At 46.4% G+C, this 14705-nt stretch overlaps 1 protein-coding gene across 1 annotated transcript in view; it reads left to right on the forward strand.

Annotated features, from left to right (window-relative positions):
- Nucleotides 1-5908, forward strand: part of SPATA16 (spermatogenesis associated 16) — a 126458-nt gene extending 120550 nt beyond the window's left edge. The window contains exon 10 of the mRNA XM_032783655.1: nt 5530-5908. Within this exon, the coding sequence (XP_032639546.1) occupies nt 5530-5652 (123 nt within the window). The 3' untranslated portion in view covers nt 5653-5908. The remainder of the gene's footprint in view (nt 1-5529) is intronic.
- Nucleotides 5909-14705: the final 8797 nt, after the last annotated feature.

Consider the following 14705-nt stretch of genomic DNA (forward strand, 5'->3'; position numbering starts at 1 on the left):
ATGCGAGTGCTCTACAGACATCCAGGGACTGCAACTGTTGCTCCCATTGCGTTGAGTGTGGCTTCGGGAAGAAGACCGGGAGAAGATGTCCTGGTTAACACGAAAGGCCAAAACCACCTTAGGAAGGAATGCCGAGTATGGTCACAACTGCACCTTGTTCTTGTGGAACACAGTGTACGGTGGATCCACCATAAGAGCCCTAAGCGCAGAGACTCGTCTGGCCGATGTAATGGCTATGAGGAAAGCTGTCTTCCAAGACAGGTATAGAAGCAAGCAGGTTGCTAACGGCTCGAATGGGGGAGACATAAGTCTGTTTAAAACCAGGTTGAGGTCCCAGGTCGGGGCAAGGCGGCGTACTTGAGGGTATAAGCGCTCCAAACCCTTGAGGAACAGTGAAACCATAGGGTGTGAGAACACGGAACGACCACCTTCACCTAAGTGGAAGGTAGAGATGGCTGCCAAGTGTACCCTCAGTGATGATACTGCTACGCCCTGCTGTTTGAGAGACCAGAGGTAGTCCAAAATAGAGGGGATCGAGACCTCAGTGGGAGTAAGATTAAGTGTTTAGCACCAGCAGCAGAAACACTTCCACTTGGCCAGATACGTTGACCGGGTGGAAGGCTTCCTGCTACCCAGGAGAACTTGTCATACTGATTCAGAGCAACGTAACTCTGACTGGTTTAGCCAAGCAGCAGCCACGCTGTGAGGTGACGAGTCTGCAGGTCTGGGTGGTGAAGCCTGCCATGGTACTGAGTTATGAGGTCTGGGTGGAGTGGCAGGGTAACTGGGTTGGCTATCGACTGGTCGAGCAACGTGGTGTACCAGTGCTGCTTGGGCCACGCTGGAGCGATCGTGAAGATGTGCGTTCTGTCCCTCCGGAGTTTCAGCAGGACCTTATGAACCAGCAGGAACGGTGGGAAGGCATAAAAGAGCTGGCTCTTCCACGGCAGCAGGAAAGCATCCGAGATCGATCCCAGGGACAGACCTTGGAAGGAGCAGAACATCTGGCATTTCCTGTTCTCGCGGGAAGCGAACAGGTCTATGTGGGGAAATCCTCACTTCTGGAAAACAGAATGCATAACATCCGGGCGGATCGACCACTCGTGAGACAGGAAAGACCTGCTGAGTCAATCCGCCAGAGTGTTCCAAATGCCTGGGAGAAAGGACGCTACCAGATCTATCGAGCGGGCTATGCAAAAGTCCCAGAGTTGGATGGACTCCTGACAAAGGGGGGAGGACCGTGTCCCTCCCTGTTTGTTTATGTAGTACATGGCCATTGTGTTGTCTGTAAACACTGAGACACAACGGCCTCACAACTGTTGCTAGAACGCCTGGCACGCCAGGCGGACTGCTCTAAGTTCTCGGACATTTATGTGTAATGCCAGCTCCTGAGATGACCAAAGGCCTTGAGTACGAAGGTGACCGAGGTGAGCACCCCAGCCGAGAGATGACGCGTCTGTCGTCAGGGACATTGAGGGTTGGGGCGGATGGAACGGCATCCCTGCACACACCAGGAAGGGAGTTAGCCACCATTCTAGGGAGCCTAGAGTGCTTGGGGGAATGGTGACTATCGTGTCTATTGGGTCCCTGCCTGGGCAGTATACCGAGTTGAGCCAAACTTGGAGAGGACGGAGACGGACCTGGAGTGTTTAGTTACAAACGTGCAGGCAGCCATGTGACCCAGGAGACCGAGACAAGTGCGAGCCGAGGTCGTCGGGAAATTCTGTAGACCTCGGATGATTGCTGCCATCGCCTGAAACCGCAGCTGTGGTAAGCAGGCTCTGGCTAGATTGGAGTCCAGGATATCTCCTATGAAGCCTAACCGCTGCGTGGGAACCAGAGTGGATTTTTCTATATTGATCATCAGGCCTAGGCGTGTGAATAGGTCCTTGACGATGCCCACATGCTGAGTGACTTGTGTCTCGGAGGATCCTCGGATGAGCCAATCGTCCAGATACGGAAAAACGTGTATCCGACATCGGCGGAGGTAGGTGGCGACTGGGGCCATACACTTTGTAAATACCCTTGGGGCTGTAGAAAGACCAAACGGCAGGACCGTAAACTGAAAGTGCTGATGGTTGGCTACAAAGTGGAGGTATCTCCTGTGCGGAGGAAAGATGGCAATGTGAAAGTACACGTCCTTCATATTGAGGGCGGTATACCAGTTTCCAGGATCCAAGTACGGAATAATGTCCCCAGGGATACCATGCGGAACTTCAACTTTATCATAAACTGGTTGAGTCCTCGCAGGTCTAGGGATAGGTCTGAGACCTCCCTTCGACTTGGGGATTAGGAAATAATGGGAGTAAAACCCCTTGCCCCTTTCGTCCATCAGTACCTCCTCTATAGCTCCTATGGCGAGGAGCGTCTACACCTCTTGTAAGAGGAATTGCTCGTGAGAGGGGTTCTTGAAGAGGGACAGGGTTGGAGGGTGGGAGGGCGGAGTTGAAATAAATTGGAGGTGGTACCCATACTCCACCGTGCGTAAGACCCAGCGATCTGAAGTTAACTGGGACCATGCCGGGAGGAAGTAGGAGAGACGGTTGGAGAAGGGAGGAGAGGGATCCTGGCCTGTAACTGGTACGCCGCCTAAGGGCTGCACCTTCAATAAGTTCGTCTTTGGTCCCGGTGGTGGTTTCGAGGGACCTTGATTTGGCCCCTTGGGGTCCGATGGTCGTACTGCGAACCCACCATCGGCCGCACCAGCTGTCCAAAGCCTGTCTTTGTCTAGGCAGAGAGTAAGTGGACGTGAGGGCTGGGGCATGGAAAGGCCTGCGTTGGGTCACCGGCATGTGCATGCCGAGAGAGCGCTTATGGACTTGTCCTTCAAGGCTTTGCAGCCATGAGTCAGTCCTTTCCGAGTAAGAATAGGCTTGAACATCATATGGCAAGTCCTGAACTGGTAACTGCAAGCTCCGTGGGTGAGGTTTGAAACCTAAAGCCATGAGATGTGCCTCATGGCAACAACTGAGGCCAGAGTCCTGGCTGCTGAGTTTGCTGCATCCAACGAGGCCTGGAGAGAAGTTCTGGCCACCTTTTCCCCTTCCTCCAAGAGGGCAGCAAACTCTTGTCGGGAGTCTTGAGGGAGAAGCTCCGTAAACTTACCCACCACCACCCAGGTGTTATAATTATAGCGGCTAAGCAAGGCTTGTTGATTTGCCACCTGGAGCTGTAGGGCCCCTGCCGAGTACATCTTGTGGCCGAGTAGGGCCATTCGCTTAGCCTCCTTTGATTTCGGGGCTGGTGCCTGCTGGCCATGGCGTTCCTTCTCATTAACAGACTGGACAACTAGTGAGCAGGGAGGAGGATGGACGTACAAGTACTCGTACTCTTTAGAGGGCACCATATATTTACGCTCGACTCCCCTGGCCACAGGAGGGATAGAGGCTGGGGACTGCCATATAGTATCGGCATTAGCCTGGATGGTCCGAATAAATGGTAGGGCCACTCTAGTGGGGGCATCCGCCGATAGAATGTCCACTACCGGGTCATGTACCTCTGGGATCTCCTCCACCTGGAGGTTCATATTGAGTGCTACCCTCCTTAGGAGGTCCTGATGGACTCTCAGGTCGATTGGAGGAGGGCCCGAGGAGGATGTTCCTGCCACTGCCTAATCTGGAGAAGAGGAAGAGGAGATGCTGGTGACGAGTGGGTCCTGTGTAGCCTGTTGCTCTTGGGCGACCTCCTGCTCCAGTGGAACCTGGGAGTCCAGTGAGTGAACTGGGGCTTCCTCCGCAGCAGTCGGAGGGGGACGGCTAACCGTCGCCTCTGGCACTCGGTGCTCTGATAAGACAGAGCGAGGCGGAACTACTGGTACGCCTTGGGCCTGGTGGTATGCCCAAGGTGTCCAGAAAGACCACTGATGGGGTCCTTGGTCCTGGCCCTGGGTCTATTGGAAGACTCTGGTTGGCAATCAGAATCACGGTCCTGAGCATAAGAGCTGTCCACATGGGACGCACTGATGCATGTCTGGATGGTCATGGAGGTGCTGAAAAGCCCTGGGCAGAGTCTCTGTCTCTAGCGGACCTTGCTCTACTCGGCACCGGGGACTGGTACCAGGAGGCATACCGGTACCGGGAACGAGATCGGGACCTGCGACTGGAGCGGTGCTGAGAGGTCGACCGAGATCTCGAGGCTCGACGTTGGGAGCGACTACCAGAGTCACGGTGCCTGGAGTGGTGCCAGGAGCTGGAACGGTGCCAAGAGTAGCAGGCCAGCGAATGGGATATTGACTGGTGCCGTGAGTGCAACCAGTACCAAGGAAGAGAATGGTACCGGGACTGCGAGCAGCATTGGGAGAGGGTTCGCCGACAGGACCTGGAACGTCTGCGGGGCCGTGATCGTGAACGGTGCCTCTCTGCTGTGCCAACAGAGGATGGTCTTAGCAAGGCAGGCTTGCCGATAGACTGTATTACCCGCACCGGTGGTGCCAGGGGTTGAGGTAGCGTCGACTCTGTCATGGCAATCAGATCCCTCGCCGTTGAGAATGTCTCCGGCATGGATGGAATAGTAAGCTCAACCAAGGCTCACGCTGGGGAGCTGACAGGCACCGGACTTGACGGCCCTTGTGGGACTGGAATTGATGGTGCCGACATCATTGGTGCCGCGGCAGGTGTCGGTGCCGGGCGATCTGACTTAGCCGAGCCCTCTGGCTGCGGTGCAGGTGGCATGGAAGCAGCAGGAATCTTAGGCTTTCTCGACCTCGGGGAGAGGGAGCAGTGCCAAGTCGACTTTGGTGCCGGCAACGGCCGGAGCCGAGAGGCCTTGGCAGTACCAGCACAGTCCGGTGCCGAGGAGGCACTTCTGCCCACCGATTGAACAGCGCTTGGTGCCGAAGGCGGAGGGGTAAGAGCTGCCTCCATGAGGAGCTGCTTTAGCCGAAAGTCTCGATCCTTTTTTGTTCTCGGCTTAAAAGCCTTGCAAATGCGACACTTATGTATCAGGTGAGATTCCTTGAGGCACTTAAGGCAGGAGTCGTGCAGATCTCCTGTTGGCATCGGCTTATGACAGGCCGAGCATGGTTTGAAACCCGATGAATCGGTCATGGGCCCCGGCACCGGGTGCGGGGAAGGGGCTAATCCCCCATCCCCTCTTAACTATACACTAACTATTAACAATAAAAATTAACTATAACTATAACTATTTGAACTACATACACAAAAAAATAACTAGAGAACTACGAGTAGCTATGGAGGTGGAGGTCAGTAAAACCACACTCCACTGTTCCAACAACCGACACGGGCGGTAAGAAGGAACTGAGGGGCGGTTGGGTCGGCAGGGGTATATATCCGGCGCCATGGCGGCGCCACTCCAAGGGTGCCCAGCCGACCCACCAAGTGTTGCTAGGGTAAAAACATTCCAACGAATGTGCACGCTGTGCGCGCACACCCTAACTGGAATGGATATGAGCAAGCACTTGAAGAAGAATACATTTTTTTTTTGAGAGACCAAACCTAGTTGATAAGAAGCTTTTTGTGTTTATTTGCAAAGGGAAAGAGACCTTTGACATTTATTTATTTCTATTTGCAGGTTGGAATAATTGAAGACTTCTTATATCACTTAGAAGACAGCTTCTTAAAGACCAAAAAGCTCAGAACAGCCAGGAGGCAGAAAATGAAAATGAAGAGGCTTCAAAGTGTACAGCAGCCCTAGTCTCTGGGGAAATATGATACTATCCCCTCCTCCTCCTTCAGCCCTCCAAGACATGTCAAGGACGGCAGCAAGGACATTAATACCGTGGAAGTTTTGACAGTTGGGACAACAAAGGCCTGCCTTCAAATTAATGAGGTGTCCCCTCACGATAGCTCATCCTTAGCAAGGAGCTCCTGCACTTCATTAGTCTCAACTGGCAGGAATAAATGTTTGTAGGAAGCTGGGCTTGAGAGAGTCTTATTCAAAACTGTGTTGTTTATTTAAAGATGGTGGAGAAAGAGCCATTGCTGCATCTTTCCCACTTTCTCCTTTTAGTAGAGAATAAAGGTGAGTGGGTTTTATTCTGGGAGAGCACGCATGCACACGCACGCACACACACGCACATGCGCACACACACACACACCCCTCTGCCTGCAGTCCAGTTGCCGTATAGTAAGGCCAGCAAGCTTTACACTTACAGGCCCACGTGCTACAAAGGTGGTTTAGAAACAGAGGAAACCTCCTTTTACAGGTGCCCAGTGTCAGGGTCCTGGTTTGCAGAAGTGCTAAGCATCCAATTGAAAATCCATTTGAAATTAATGGATGCCATGAGCCTCAGAAAGCAGACTCTAGGGTGCAGATTTTTAAAGGTATTTAGGCATTGCTCTGCTCAGCATTACAAGACCAGAGGCCCAGGTTCTCCTGGATTCCAGCAGGGTAGGAGTTAGGCACCTAAATTCCTTTGAGAACCTGGGCCTAGGCACCTAAGATCCAACAGGTGTTCTCACAGCACACTAAACTCACTTTGTACTGCCCTCCCTTTGTACTGAATAGCCCAAATGGTTAGCACGCTCACCCCCCACACACCCTCTGCCTGAGTGCCCTAACCCCTGGGTTGTGGGTATTCTGGGGTGGTTGCATGCTCACTCAATCTCTCCCATTAAAATGGTTCCACTATCTATAAAATTTTTAAATATTGATTAGGCCGGAGAGAAGACAGCACACTCACTTAGGAGGTCTGGGTTCTGGAGTCCCCATGCATTGTATAGGGAGCCTGGGTGCCTAATTTTTGGCTGAGGATTCCATGGGGGTGTCATGGCACCATATAAATTATGTGAAAGCTGTGACACCTGAATTCCTTTGTGAATGCTCAGGGGCCTATATACCTTTGAGGAGCTGAGCCTAAGACCCTTAGGTGCTTTTGAAAATTTTATCGCAAGGCTTTTCAGATGAAATCCTGGCTCCATGGACATCAGTGGCAAAACTCCTATTGCTTTCCATGGGAGTCAATACTTCACCATTGGGTTTGCTCCCTTACTGCTTTTCCATTTCCTTCAGATGCTTGTGACAGTCTTGCCAGGCCCTTGTAGAAAGCACTGGCTCAAAGAGGAGTGAGATTTACACAAACTGAAGACCCTTACATCAAAATGCTAGTAAAACCGTGATATTCACAGCAGGATAAATGCTTGATATATACAACCACGATTCAAAGAAATGGTCTGGCAGAATGAAAATGTGATCAACTGCTAGCTACATAATCTGCACTACCTAGGCCTGTTTTAGACTCATGGGACACAGCTATAAAGGCTTATTTTACTATGGCAGCAGGGTTATTATACAACAGGATAAATTTTTGTCAGCTGGAATTTTATGACACGTGATGGCAATCATCCATTTTTGATGAGCAGTTGCAGGGCAAAATGGAAAGCTAGCTCTCCAAGGACCAGAAAGTTACAAGCTAATCCCATCCTTTTTTGGTAAAGTGTCAGGATGACGGGAAATTTGGTATAAATTGGTATAACTGATCACTCTCTTTATTCTGCAGTATGGGATACAAACCCAAATATTTCTACCTAGTATGGTGTAAAGCACAACATGCAATGAAAACAGATGATTACACAAAATCTAAAGCTTGGGGCAAGGAAGACATGTTATTGATGCTGTAGAAAACAGTTTTCTGGCCAGTATTAGAAAATCTGATTGCTCTGGTATGGTTCCGATCACAGACCCGCTGTGAGATACCTAGCGTGGGGTGTTCAGCGATGTGGGGGAAAAGCAAGATGTTGCAGCTCACTTTCAGGAGCAGATGTTGATGTCCAGATGAGGAAGGACTGCTCTACATTTTGCACTCAGGTTGATCTGTAGAGAACCATTGCTAGAGGCCATGTCTCATGCCCTGCAGGATGCCTTGTGCTATAACAATTATCACACAGGGAAAGAAGTCTGTGGGACAATGCAAATAAAATGTGAAAAACGACTCACCTCAGCCATGGAGAAAGAGGCGGGGTGGCCCATAAAAACTCTCTCACGTACCCCACTAGTGTGTCCAAGACTGTATGTGAGTTATAGTTACATGTGTAATTACTGTTGTCTTTACCTTACACAGTGAAGTCTCTGCAGCAGCAGTATTTTGCTCATTACTTTCCCAGGCGCTTTGGAACTCCTTGAGTATAAGAGGATCTCTACACAACATAGTCTATTCTGGGAATGCAGGATAGTCCCTAACAAATCAGCCCTGTGGCCCAGTCAGTGTGGTATCCTGTCTGTCCTGTCACAAGACCCAATCACTGATATTTCAGAAAACAGTGGAAAGAACCATCGAATGCACCTGATCAATTACTCAGTGACATACCCTGGGGAAATCACTTATGCCTGCAGCAGCCAACATAGATGCTAAAGGATGAGATTAAACTGCACCTGCCTCACCAAGCATAACTACAAATGTAAATTCTAGCCACACCACTCGATGCTGTCATCTCCTGTGCTGCAGCACTGCATCTGGTGATTACCTACTCGGTGTCTTTCATTATTTTCAAACTTATCTGCTATTACGACTTCTTGTCCTCCTGTTTGGAGCTGGCATTAAAAACTCTCTGGTCGTGGGTGCAATAGGATTTCGGCCATGTAAGTGAGGGCACATTTTGGGACTTTTCTCACAGGCTTCCAATTTTAGGTTGTTTGTGTTGGAAGGGCTATTTCGTGAATAAATAATGGTTATTATCCTACTGTATCGCTTTCTCCTGTGTCATGAAAATGACTGACCTATTGACAACTGAGTTCGCTGGCCTCAAGCAGCTGATGTCACTTAAAACTGCCCAATGAAAAAAAAATTGCACTAATTTCAAAAATTGATATAAAGATCCAAGCCCTCTAACAGTGCCTGCTGTCTTTTTGCTTCCTGCTGAAGTTAGAGCCTGTATATGAAGACCAACGTTTGTGCTTTAAACACTGGGCACGTTTTCTTTATTCCTTTCAGGTACTAGGTAAATTATTATTAACCTTAATCATGAACCAAAACTATCGCTAGCACTGCAATCTGCCCATCAGTTCAACATTAACAAAGCATTTGTCATAGTGAACTTTTACACATTGATAATTTATAAAGTCTTTCCATTTGGCAAGCTGCTGGGGTATTGCACAAACACTTTAAAACACAGGACAGGATCACTGCAAACAGCAAAAGAATGATAATCCAGTGGTTAACTTACAGCCCTGGGACTCAAGAAGGCTGGGATATATTCCTGGCTCTGCTACTGACTGACTTTGGGCAAATCACTTAATCTCCATGCCTCAGTTTCCAATCTGTAAAATGGGCATAATAAATCCTTCGTTTTGTCCACCTTTAATCTGTGACTTCTATTTAGCCTGTAAACTCTTCAGGACAAGAACAGCCCCCTACCATGTATTTACACAGTGGCTGGTCCTGTAGCCAAGCAGACGTCTAGGTATTATTATATTACAACCATATTAACACCATAAAATAAACAGCAATTTAGAGGGTTAAAAACATTAAAAAATCCAGGCCAATTGTGAGCTTCTAAAATGCTACAGAAAAATGAAGTGACTTTCCTACAGCAAGGCAGTGGCAGAGACTGGAAAAGCGCCCAGCAGTATACAATGATTACAAACTAATGTAAGTCATAGGTGCTGCTATATTAAGAATAGGATCTTGTGGGCCACTAAATCTTGGGCTGATCACATTACCTTAATTTTAAAATAGGGCAATGGTGGGTTACAGTCTTACACAGTCCCATTTTAACTACAGTCATTATCAGGAGCACACATCACATTGGACCATTTTTTGTTCTTACTGCAATCCATCATGATGAGATCTAAGAGTCCGTTTCAGAATAATCCATGAAAGATAATAATACACTGTATTACTTTGACCTTTTCAGTTTGCTTTGTAATGTGATTGGCCAGCCAGCCCTATTCTCCCCTGTTAACCACTTCATTAACCTGGGAGGAAAAGGTGGAATGGACAGACAATTAGCCTGCAGAATATTAAAAAGGTTAACATTGAATTTCACAGTCTTGGCTTTCCTCAGTTGCAGTGGGTATTAACATCCTGATATCTTGTTCCTCTTTCAGAGTCTGCCACGAAAATAAGAAATGACACAAGATGAACCTAACCTTATTCTCATTCCAGCTTTAAAACTGTAATCATGTCATTCTCCTCAGACGTCACATCTAGCGGACGTTAGTTTATACAAGAATAAATGTGGTGTGATGTTTACTACTCTCCCCTCCCTCTGCTCTGATTGAATGTTCTTTGTATTAAAGCATATAATTTGTCTATCCCTCACGTGAAGTTGGTCCTTTCTGAGTAAATGGAATATAGAAGAAGCTAAAAAGCTTTTTCTATAGAAATAGCTTTTTATCTCTTCCTTCTTCAATGTTCCTGCTACTCAATAATATTTCAGTCACCAGCGAAAGGTCATTTACCACACAGCTGTACCTGAGTCATTGCAGTTCTGTCTAGCTCACTGTGTGTTGTCAGATGCTGATTTTTTTTCACTTTAATTTTCAGCATTACTGTGAGGTTGATGAATTCTATTAGCCCCATTTTTACAGGTGGAGAAACTGAGGCACCGAAATGGTCACAAGTCAACTAGTAAAGGCAGGTAACGCCTATTTTTACTCTTAAAAAGCTCAATTTACAGGCAAGTCTACACTGCAGCAAGCAGCAACTCTCCCAGCTCACGTAGCCTCACTATCAGGACTCACATTGGAACACTAAGAATACCAACATGGATGTGGAGCACCAGCAGAGGTTCAGGCTAACCACCCCAACTCAAGACCACCTAACCCCATGGGTTCAGGCTCATGTGGCTAGCCCAAACATCTGCCAATGTCGCAACATGCACAGAGCTATTTTATCACACTAGCTTGAGCCCCACAAGTGAAAATCAGTCAACCCGAGCTGGAAGGCTCACTCCCAGCTGCAATTTAGGTGTACCCTATGTTTCTCATCGAAGGTCACACAGTGCGTGAGGAACAGAACAGAGTAAGCACCTGCTCTAACCACCAGACAATGCTTGGAAAGCCTGATTGATGGTTAGAGCAGATGCCTTGATTGTTTTATAGAGAGAGCTGATATGAACATCGTTGTGCATCAAGATTTTATATGCACCATATAGGCACACATTCCACCTGGCTAATGTCTATTATGCTGATGTCCTTCCTTTTCTTTATGCACATATATTGCCTTTGGCTGGTAGCTTCAGGATGGTTTTGGTATTAAGTTTTAAAAGGGCTCAGAGAAAGTTAGAATTAGGCTGAATTTTGTGAATAGTGGCTAATCTTTACATTAATGTATTGTGAGGACCAGAAAACCATATTAAACGAATGAAAGGAATACTCATACTCTTTTTGCAGTTTTTTTCCCCTAAAGTACCAATGGTTCAACCATTACACTGTAAACAATTGATGATGACTAGTGACAAATGCATCATAGCCCTCACAGTGTTCTGTATAAATAACAAGACAGAGATAACCATTATTGATGAGGGCTCAGAAAGGTCATAATCTCATTTGTATTATTCTTGAAGGTTATTACACATCCAGTTAACACATTGAATAATAATTAAGGTGAAAATGAAATGGCCGAGTTCATGTAAATATGCAGTTTTCTATTTGGAATAAAGGGTGAAATCCTGGCCCCATTGAAGTCAATGGGCATCTGTGGGACTAAAATGTCATTCAAAGCCTGAACGAATGGCATTGACAAATATACTGCACTGCAGAAGCAGTGCTTGTATTAGTTAAGAAACAACACAAGAAGGAACGTAAAGATTCCAGATACTCCTTATTCCAGCTACTTGCCTTTAACTGCCTCTGGCCACAATCCTGTAATACAATTTGATCTGCACATGCAGAGCACTAGATCTGTGCAAACCCCATTCAATAAAATGTGATTCTGGTTGGGCTAAGAAAGTCCACCACCATGGATCAGGGTCCAGGCACTGCACCCATCATTTACTCAGGGGTGGCTCCAGGCCCCAGCACGCCAAGCGCGTGCTTGGGGCGGTATGCAGCGGGGGGCGCTCTATCGGTCGCCGGAAGGGCGGCAGGCAGGGTGCCTTTGGCGGCTCGCCTGTGGGAGGTCCACCGGAGCCGCGGGATCGGCGAGCGGCAGAGCACCCCCCCGTGGCAGGACGCCGTGCTTGGGGCAGCGAAATGTCTAGAGCCGCCCCTGCACTTACTGTACCTGATGCATAAAAGAAGACCCGGTTCTTGCACATACAGCGCACACACTAGGAAGGGCAAACATAAAGCAGCACTGTAAGGTGGGATTTTTTGATGTGGGCTGGGTTGGCCTACTTCTGGCAGTTTGACATAAGCATCTGCTTTTCTGATTATTTTTTTTTATTAATTGAGAGTAAGCTGCGGCTGAACAATGCATTGCTGCAGACATGCAGTCATAGCTGGCATTTTGTAATGTATTAATTAAACTGTTCTGCCATGAATTTTCCGTATAGCGAAGACATAGCCTAGAGTGATTTATTTTTAACTAATTTTTTACATGAAAGCTACTAAAGGAAGCAATGTGGTCGCAAGTTTAAGAAAGTGATTTTTTTTGCAATGTTTTTATCTGAAAACTTTTTCTGAGTTCACTTACTCTGCGTTGAAGGAATCACTGTGATACCACTGGACTCCATCTCTCCAGTCATTTTATTTGTGTTCCAGGGCAGGTAGCCTCTCTGCACAGAAGGAAGAAAGCTGAACAATGTTCAGTATCTCAATTGCATTGTGTGTCTGAACTGGCTAACTTAGGCCCTGATCCTAATGACGCTGAAATCAAGTCAAAAGACCCATTAACTTCAATAGGAAAAGCACTGAGTCCTTAGACTGTAAGGACCAAATTGTACCATCTTTGAGCAAAACTCCTGTTGTAGTCAATGGGAATTTTGCTTAATTAAGGAATATGGAATTTGGTTGTGAGCACTTTGGGGTATGGATTGTATTATCCTTTGTATTAAATATAGGACCAAATATATTGATAACACCCATAAATAATAATAAAAGTGTGTGAGAGAGAGAACATGCCCAGGACTGAATGTGTGTGAGAGATCATCTCTCCCTCTAGTGATTGCAGCATACAAATTATACAAGGCCTACTATTAATAAATAAGCATGAAGGGCTCATAGCTTGCCACTCATAGGCATCATTTACTAATGTGTGTCTCTTATTTTTCATATCAAATGAAGATGCAAAGGCTCTTTTTTTAAAAAATCCAGTGTAAGGAAATTCACCGCCAGGGGCTCATTCTTGTTCTTTGAGTAGTGTCCTATGAGTGCTCTGCTTCAGGTAGACATGAACCTCTAGAGTCCTCAATCAGAGATTTTCAGTTAACCATGTCCCCTGCATGCACCCTATACCTTCTTATGTCAGATAGAGAAGTTATATTGGGGGGCACAGGTAAATCACCTCAGTTCCTTCTCAACCATCTTAGTCAGAGATGGAACCCTAGTGTGTCGCTCTTGTGTGTACCTCGGCTTTTCTAATATTTCTATAGTAGTTAAGATAGTTGCCATGATGTTGTCTAATTAAAATATAATCATTCACATCAATATTGGTACCACTGCTATATAACTGCAATGAATCTTATAAAGAGTACAACACCTGGCCAGAAAGGGTTATGCCTCCTGCAGAATAATTAACCCAGAGTCCGCCTGTAAAGACATGTTAAAAATGGCAGTTAAGGCCATTCAATGCATATGCGTACTCATAAATGTCAGCCAGGTAAACAGGCAGTTCCTATCTGTCAATATAGCTATGGATTCAAAGATCAAAAGGGAATTCATTTAGATGAATCTTGGGTGAAATAATGTAATTGTCTATATGTCTGTTTGAAGTTTGTGATAGATTGCCTAATGAATAAATTGCCCAGTGTTAATTTATATAACTAATTCTGGTAGTGTTTAGGAAGCAGAAGATTACTTCAAAAACCTATTGTTTACTGGCCACTATAGGGTCAAGTGGCTGATAGAAAATGGTATAAAAGACCATTGGGTCCTGATTCTGTTATCTCCTATCTGCTTAAGTTTCACCAGGGGAAGTTTGAGTCACAAGATGAGATCCCATTTAAACTGGTACACCCTGGATATGATATTGGACATTGGACTATAACCCATGGACTAAAGTCTAAAAGAACTCTGCAACTCCAGAGATTACCATCTCTGCTATAACTCTGGACCTCAAGAATTGAACTCATGTCTGTAGGTATATTGATTTTTTAACCATACTGTCTCTCTCTTATTTTCAAATAAATTTTTAGTTTAGTTAAGAATTGGCTAAAAGCATGTACTTGGGTAAGATCTTTAATATTCATTAATCTGGGAGGTAATGTGCCAATCCTTTTATATGATGAATAAGATTTTCATTAATCTTCATCATACCTGACTTGGGTAACTAGGTGGAGGCCTGAGGCTGGGTTACTTTTAAAGGAACTATGTTTTGGACTTCAGAGTAAACAGTAAGGTATAACAGAAGCTGTTCAGTGCTGGCTTCATAAATCTAAGTATTGAAATATCCACCAGCTTTGAGGATTGACTGTCACATTCTTTGCAGTTCACCCCATCATGAAGTAGCCTAAGAACACGAATGAACTTCGATGGACAACCGAACCTAAACAGTACCTTCCATAACACTTCACAATTGAGGGAATCAAAAGGCCTTAGTTATATCAATAAATGACAAACAATGGCTGGTAGTGTTCTCTACACTTCTCTTGAATCTCTTGTATAACAAACATGTCGGTGACGCCTCAAGACGGTCTGAAACCACATCA

This window comes from Chelonoidis abingdonii, chromosome 8 (assembly GCF_003597395.2).
Source record: "Chelonoidis abingdonii isolate Lonesome George chromosome 8, CheloAbing_2.0, whole genome shotgun sequence".
NCBI classification, from domain to species: domain Eukaryota; kingdom Metazoa; phylum Chordata; order Testudines; family Testudinidae; genus Chelonoidis; species Chelonoidis abingdonii.